The sequence below is a fragment of the Bidens hawaiensis genome, unplaced genomic scaffold (assembly GCF_021521415.1).
Source record: "Bidens hawaiensis isolate Kalapana, Puna unplaced genomic scaffold, B.hawaiensis_p1.1 tig00001032_1, whole genome shotgun sequence".
In the NCBI taxonomy this organism is placed as follows: Eukaryota; Viridiplantae; Streptophyta; class Magnoliopsida; order Asterales; family Asteraceae; genus Bidens; species Bidens hawaiensis.
In genome coordinates, this window is record NW_027491060.1 from 1,216,678 (window position 1) to 1,224,308 (window position 7,631).

The 7,631-nt window shown below is 33.5% G+C and overlaps 1 protein-coding gene across 1 annotated transcript; it reads left to right on the forward strand.

The window, feature by feature from the left end:
* Positions 1–1,524: 1,524 nt before the first annotated feature.
* On the forward strand, positions 1,525–3,714 carry LOC143554535 (uncharacterized). The gene is made up of 2 exons (XM_077044267.1): positions 1,525–2,536; positions 3,467–3,714. Exons 1-2 carry the CDS (start codon positions 1,743–1,745, stop codon positions 3,528–3,530), a joined length of 858 nt encoding a protein of 285 aa, XP_076900382.1. The 5' UTR covers positions 1,525–1,742; the 3' UTR covers positions 3,531–3,714.
* Positions 3,715–7,631: the final 3,917 nt, after the last annotated feature.

The window sequence follows — 7,631 nt, forward strand, 5'->3', positions numbered from 1 at the left end:
TCATTTTTTAGCATATTTGACATTCTTCTAATAATTTTTTTTTGTTAACTGCATGTGACATGCCAAATTTCCCCTCAATAAGCATAAATCATTATTGTAAATTAGTGCATTGTAGGTGCACGAGCTAATTATGTTAACTTTTAAGTGCTAAATATAACACAATTAACCAATCACACCTTATTGCTTGGTTTCCCCTCGCTGGTGTTAAACAAAATTTAACATTTTAGGGATATTGTCATCGCATTATTGAAGATATCATGCTTATTACATGCTCTTATTGATTTTGGTGGTGTGTTTAGAGGCCGCATCCATTTGGAAAGTGCAACCACGATATTTCCCGCATTTGTTGGTTAATGCAGAAGGTTTTCAACTTTCTTTATTTCTTAGTTACCGCAGATTTGTATTTTCTCAGACTGGTCAATCCATAGTCTGGTCGTATCAAAGTTGTAGCGTTGACATTATAATTGTTGGTAATGACATGGAAACATTTTTCTCTACCATAATTGAAAGGGGGGCAGGGGGGGGGGGGACTGCGGGATGTGGAGGTGTTTCATTCGAAGATAAGCAATCAGAGAAAATCATTTAATTGTGGATTTTAAAAACTTCTTGTTGATTTCACTAGATGAACATTATGTTAAAAGTACTAATGTCTGATGAACAATCAAATCGATTAACCATCGGTGGTGCGAACAGGAAGGAGATCGATGAACATACAGACCTCCAACATAAGTTTTGTGTGGGGTTTGGGGCAAACAACAGAGAATCCGAAGAGGTGTGAGAAACAAGTGATGTGTGTTTCTACATAAACACGTAATTTTTATATTGAAAATTAGTCTTAAATATGTTACAAAATAGAAAACGTATTCTCATATTTGTAACTCGTATAACTTAAGCTTTAATGTAACCCGGATTAAATTACAGGGACCATTTACGTACTTAACTTTTAATTCTTTTTCTTTATTAGTAGCATTGCTAAATTATTTAAGGCTACACTTATGCACATGTAAATATATGGTTTTACCAAATTCTTTTTCCATACTATTAAGTTGCACGTTAAACATGTAGCTATTATAAAAGTTGATGGTCTATGTGAATAATAACTAAGGCATAAGTCTCAAAGTTAAATTATATCAGGCTACACTTATGCACATTTAAATATATGGTTTTACCAATTTCTTTTTCCAAACCATTAAGTTGCAAGTTAAACATGTAGCTATTATAAAATTTAATGGTCTATTTGAATAGTAGCTAAGGCATAAGTCTCAAAGTCAAAGCTTCAATCTTATTTATAATGTTGATTACGTATTTACGCCCATCTTAAAACAACTTAAATTCTAACCAAATCTAACTCAAATTCGTTAAAACAATTCAAACAAAACTAAATCGAACAAGAATTTCACTTTCGCCGAATCAAACTTGAATTCCATAATTATCATCATCAAATTAGGTAACACTCGAATTCACTTTCGAAGTTTCTAAATCTAAATAACCCGAATAACCTGAACCAGACACGTCTAACGCGCCGATATCACGTGGCTCTATGTGTAACATTAACCACAAAATAGGTGGAAAATGGTGACCCCCACGCTTACGCCGACTCATCTAGAAGGCCAGGACTTTATTTTATTAATATAACACCACCAAATTAAACTTTACTGCCTGCTATTAAGCATCATCATTCACCATACACCATTATTCATTTAACATCTTCACACACAAGAAATAAAATCCCCAATAGCATCATGCTGGATCTAAACCCTAATTTCACCAACAAACACTCAAATCGTAATAATTATAATAATAATAATAATAATAATAACAATTACAGACACCGGTTCAATGGAGGATCAGCTAATAACGTTCAATTCCGATTAGAAACAATGGACGAAGATTCCGGTCTGAGTCCGCCGGACAGTCCGGTGAGATTTCCGAACCGGTCGTTATCTCCGGCGTCACGAGCTCAGGCGATCGCGAGAGGTCAACGCGAGATGATGGAGATGGTGGAGAATATGCCGGAAACGTCGTACGAGTTATCGTTGAAGGATATTGTTGATCAGCGGTTAGAGTTTACTGATGCTAGTATTGATGAGACGCAGAGTATGGAGGACGGTGAACAACGGCTGATCAATTCCGGTGGCAGTCAACAGCGGCGCGTGAACCGGACGGAGAGTAGTAGTAGTAAAACCGGTCGAATTATTGTTAAGAACGGAAGCATGAATAATAATAGTAATAATAATAAAGGACTTCTGATTAATATGTTTCTTCCGTTTTCGGTTGGATCGAAGAAGAATAAGAAGAGTTTTAACCGAACGAATTCGTATATCAACAGTTTCAATCATTCCGCCGGAGTAAAGTCATCGGAATTATTAAATAAGTCCGGCGCCGGCGCCGGCGACGGTGATCGGAGGGACTGGTGGACGAAGGTGACGGATACTAGCAGTAGCAGCGGCGGTGAGAGTACGAGTACGGGAAGAAGCGGGAGCAGTGGTAGTAGCGGTAGCAGTAGCGGAAATAGTCTTCGGAATAATAGTGACAGGTATGGTTGTTATGTTGAAAAGTTAATGTGCATTAGGAAGTTGTACTGTGCATGTGTTTGATGCGTGAGCGTATTTTGTTTGATTTTTTAATTGTTACGTCATAAGATAATATTGTTTTTGGAAATTAAACTCGAATGAAATGATTTTTGTGATTAAAAATTTAAAGAGAGTCTATTATTAAAGTGGACGTTTGTGCTTGTACGTTACTCTTTTCTACAAGTTCTAGAAGATACAACATACATATCTATTCATTTTCTAGAAGAATAAACATACTGATCACGAACGTATGGTGTCTGGTTTAAAAAATAATAATTTTTATTATTAATTTTAATTAAAAAATGTCCATGTGTATAACACGTTGGTGGTTAGTAATGTTGAACACGGCAGGCCGAAAATTAATGGAGTTGAAGGGTTGAATCATTTTTCAACAAACGTTTTCTATGGTTTAAATTGAATCATTGTCCGGGTTACACGTGTGCATGCGTGTACGGTATGGGCGGCAACTTTTCTAGTATTGAATATGCACATGGTATTATATATACTTTTATAAATATATCTACGATGAAAATATCAAGCATGTATATATAACAACTTAACTTAACAAGCTTTAAGTTTAATAATATAGCCATATAGGTCCAATTCAACCGGCTTAATTTAATAATAATTTAGGCACAAACAAGTATATAAGCCTAACCAAATCGCAGTTAGGTTGATTAGGTTAATGAAACTGTCCAAACTAATCAACAAGTTTTTGGTTTGCGTTTAATGGCTTGGTTTTTCTTTGTATCGCTTATTTATAAGTAATTAGATGATAATACGAGTCATGTACGCACATGCATAGAGTCGACTCTGTAGATGGTTGTATTATTTTAGTTGAAGTTACGATTTGAATTGATTTCTGACATTTAATGTGAATGTTTGAAATACAGGAGAGACGATGGTTGCGCTCAAGGATGTTGGTCATTTTTCCCCAATAGGAAGAGAAAATCATAGTGTTGAAAATGGAATATAAAGAGGTTTTTTAATTAATATTGGGATTGGCCACTTGGAAAAGTATGTTATATGTTCAAATTAATTTGTAATTTCTTGTGATGTATTTATATGATAGTCTTCCACATCACACTTTGAAACAAGATCATTCTAACCGGTAGATAATTAATGAGATTACAAAAGTCTTTTGGTAAGGGGTCACACTTAGAAAATACCCCTATTTGTTCATTTTCTCTCTTGGTTTATATAAATTATAAGATTACATAACTAATAATTACTTCTGAAGAAAGATTATGCTTTAAGTAAAAATGGAGAATATGGTTAAGTAAAATGGATACTTATAATGAAGAAAGTATATGATTAAAGTGGATGTCTAATAATGTGCAGTAAAAATATAGTATAGTAAAACATATATGCAGAATTGAATGAAGAAAGAATATGTTTTGAGTAAAATGGATAAGTGAAAGACACGATAGTCATAGGAAGAGGGAAGATTGGAATGTAGGCATACCATAACTCTATCGAAAAAGATAAAGATGTTTTTAGAAAAATCTGGACTCCAAAATACCATATGTTGACCTTTAAAATTTTATTAAAAACATGGCATGCTAATAACAAAAACCTTGCGCAAAAGTAATAGGATACAATAGAATTTCATAAAGAGGCGACAAGCTAATGAAACGAACAAGCCAACCTTATTTGGGTAAGTTCTTGGGTCAATTTGCTTTGAACTCAAACCCGAACAACCCGACTCTAACAACCCAAAACCCGAAAAACACCCCTACTTCATATCTTCATAAGTGGTGCCCTCACATATTCGTGTGTGAAACTATAACATGAATTGCATTATGTTGTAAACATTGGCTTGTGTGATCATCGCTTTCTTCTTGGTCATTCCTCCCATCGTCAAAAGATTGTGTAAGTAGTTTTGTTATTTTCAATCTTATGCTCCTTGACTTTTGCTCGTCAATCCTCACTTTTTATAAACTTCATAACTGCCTCTTGGGTTTTGCAATACGCTAACCCCTACCTTGTTTCCATGTGTCAATACATCTTTTTATAGGCTATATTCTTTGTATTTGACACTGTCTTCTCCGCTTCCCTTTTGACATTTTGGTATCTCTCCCCTAATATTTGTTTCTCCTCATCGTTTGCGCACCTCACAAGCTCTTAAAAACTCTCTTGTTTATCGCTTATTTTGTCTTGCACATCCTCACATCACCACTAGGTCTTCTTAAGCCTATTTCCTTTTCTCATTGTGGCCCATGAGTCTTCTTTACTTCTTGGGTAATGATGGTTGCTAAAGCATCTCACATCTGATTTGTGTCACTGTCTAGTTAAACGAAGTCGCTGAGTTAACTTTATCTCTGAACACTATAATTTTTTCTTCCTTCAAATTTCCTCATCGAATCGTAGGTCTATTTTTCATCTTTCTTTTAGTCAACTTCTTTCTCATGCCTATATCTACCATCGACAAACAGTGTTGAGCCACTGTTATCTCCCCTGTTATAAACTTTCAGCCCTTCCACCATCGTTATCTTCTTGCCTCGTTTAAAAACATCCCAAGCTTTGCAAACTAACAAAACACACAAATTAAGCTTACAACAAATTGCAAAGTTATGATGAATTACCGATTTGTACAAATGAGAACCAAAGTTTTAGCATGGTCTAGCAATAATGAGAGAATAATAGAAGGTGGCAAGAGAGAGTTATTCAAGAGAGACTTCTTAATTATTATGATTTTTGTTCTTCTACTATTCACGAGAAGAACACTCTCGTTCTCTTACACAAAAGACAAAACACATTTAGACTAATGAGTTCATCTTCATAGTACAACTGTTACTTAAACGGTCGTATCCTTGGTTTTAGAAGAGAAACGTGAATATTCACGAAACTTGTTTTAAAAGAACTATGTTTATCATGTGGTCTTAACCAAATCCGATTTTTAATTGCAACTTAAGCTTATATTTATGTAGTGCACATTTATATCTAAATTTATTGTAACTAGTTATATATATGCACAAACGATATTGCATTGTTTCTCTTGAAATAAAGAAATTAGATTTGTTTACTAAATATATGATTTCCCAACATGATTGCCCTATACAACTTATAACAATTATGCTGAGGATGAAATTCTAAAGTTTCATTTGCAAAGGGGTCTTGATCTTAGGGTTTTTTTTTTTTTTTCAATTCTTGACTCATCCTTGCCCCATGGCTTTAATCACGGAAGCTTTAGGTTCTGTTTTTCTTTTTCCTTTTCTTTTCTTCTTTTTGTTTTTTTAAGTAAACTTCCATTATAGTACAAACATCATTGCAATGTCAAAATTTTATATTATATTCTAAATTTAGAAGATCAAAAAAATAATTAAATAAAAATGCTTTTAAGTACTTATTAAAACACGTTAATCATTGGTTAATTGTGAGTTGTGACTAAATACAAAGTTCTATTTTCGTACAAATAATAGTGTATGATGTGGACCATTGATCTCATTACATTGATATATACTTTATCGTTAATAATATTTACAACATAAAACATAACTTTATTGTTTTTTAATTAAAGTATAATATAGTTATGTTTTTTATTTTCCTTATTAAAAAAACAATATTAAAAAACATTGATTTGTTATGTGACAACGCTTATTATTAAAACATAAATGAATGTTACTATTTTGTATATGATACATAATTATCTAACTATATATATAATTGTCTACCATGAAATCCTACGTGTCACTTTCAGGTAGCTTTCCCATTCTCTAGAGCCACCAGATTGCTAGATTTCTAAATAGAGATTTCTCATACATTTGACCCGAATTCACGAGTATGAGTCTTACCAAACCCGGATAATCATTAAATGAGTTAGGGATGAGCATTTGGTCCCAAATACCCGTACTTGTACCTGTACCGTACCCGTACACGTACTTGTACCCGTACCGATTTAGCCTATTCGGTACGGGTATTGGTACTCATTTTTGTTGAATTTTGGTACGGGTACAATCGGGTACAGGTACGGGTACATTTGTTAATTTGTACCTGTTTGGATTATAAAAGGGTTTAATTGGGATTCTTCATATTTAACATATAAAATAAATTTTCCAACCATGTTATTATTGAACAAGTACCAAACGTTTTTTCAAAATTAAATAATATGACATCCAAGACTAGAACCAACAAACAAATCACTTAAAGTCGATGATCGAATTAGGGTTTTTCAATACTATCTTATAATTAAATCGACGGCTGATTTGGTACATGTACTAATTTGGTACTCGTCATGAACATGTGTAAGTATCAATACCCGGACTAATTCAAGTTGTTTGTTACTCGTACTGGTACCGGTTTCAAGATCGTCGACAATTTGGAAATAAAAAAGCAAAGTGGTACAAAAACGGGTATTGTACCGAAATACCAGTACCCGTACCATACCGAAAAATTTGGTACGAGTATTGGTACGTGTTTTTATTGATTTTTGGTACGAGTACAACCAGATACAAGTACGGGTACTGTCCCACACTCATCCCTAAAATGAGTTATAACATCTCATTTATTTGTGAAACTCTTTCATAATCAAACAATAATTTTTGTGGGTCATGGGTCTCACCAATGACCAAACCTGGATAACCCTTAAATGGGTTATAACATGTCATTTATTTGTGAAATAACTCCTTAATCATCAAAGACTAATTTCCACGGGTTATAGGTCTTACCAAACCCTAATAGCCCTTAAATGGATTATAAGATATCATTTATTGGTAAACACTTTCATCGTTAAACCCTAATTTAATTTATCTCTTTTGCATGTTCTCATTTGTTGGTCTATCATCTCTTTCGCCGGTTAACTTCCGATACTACCCACCATCGTCAACTACATCAACGTCCCCTTTTCATTAGACAATTATTTGTGTTCATGTTTGTTCATTTAAAAAAATCAACATGCCCGTGTTCGTTTATGTGTGTTCGTTAAAAAACTAAAAAACATACACATCTCAATTGAAAAAACCCAAACGCTAAAAAATATAATAACAAACTAATATATGTGTATTAAATTAAAACAAAACTACGTTAAAAAATAAAATAAATCATTATAAAATAGCAAAA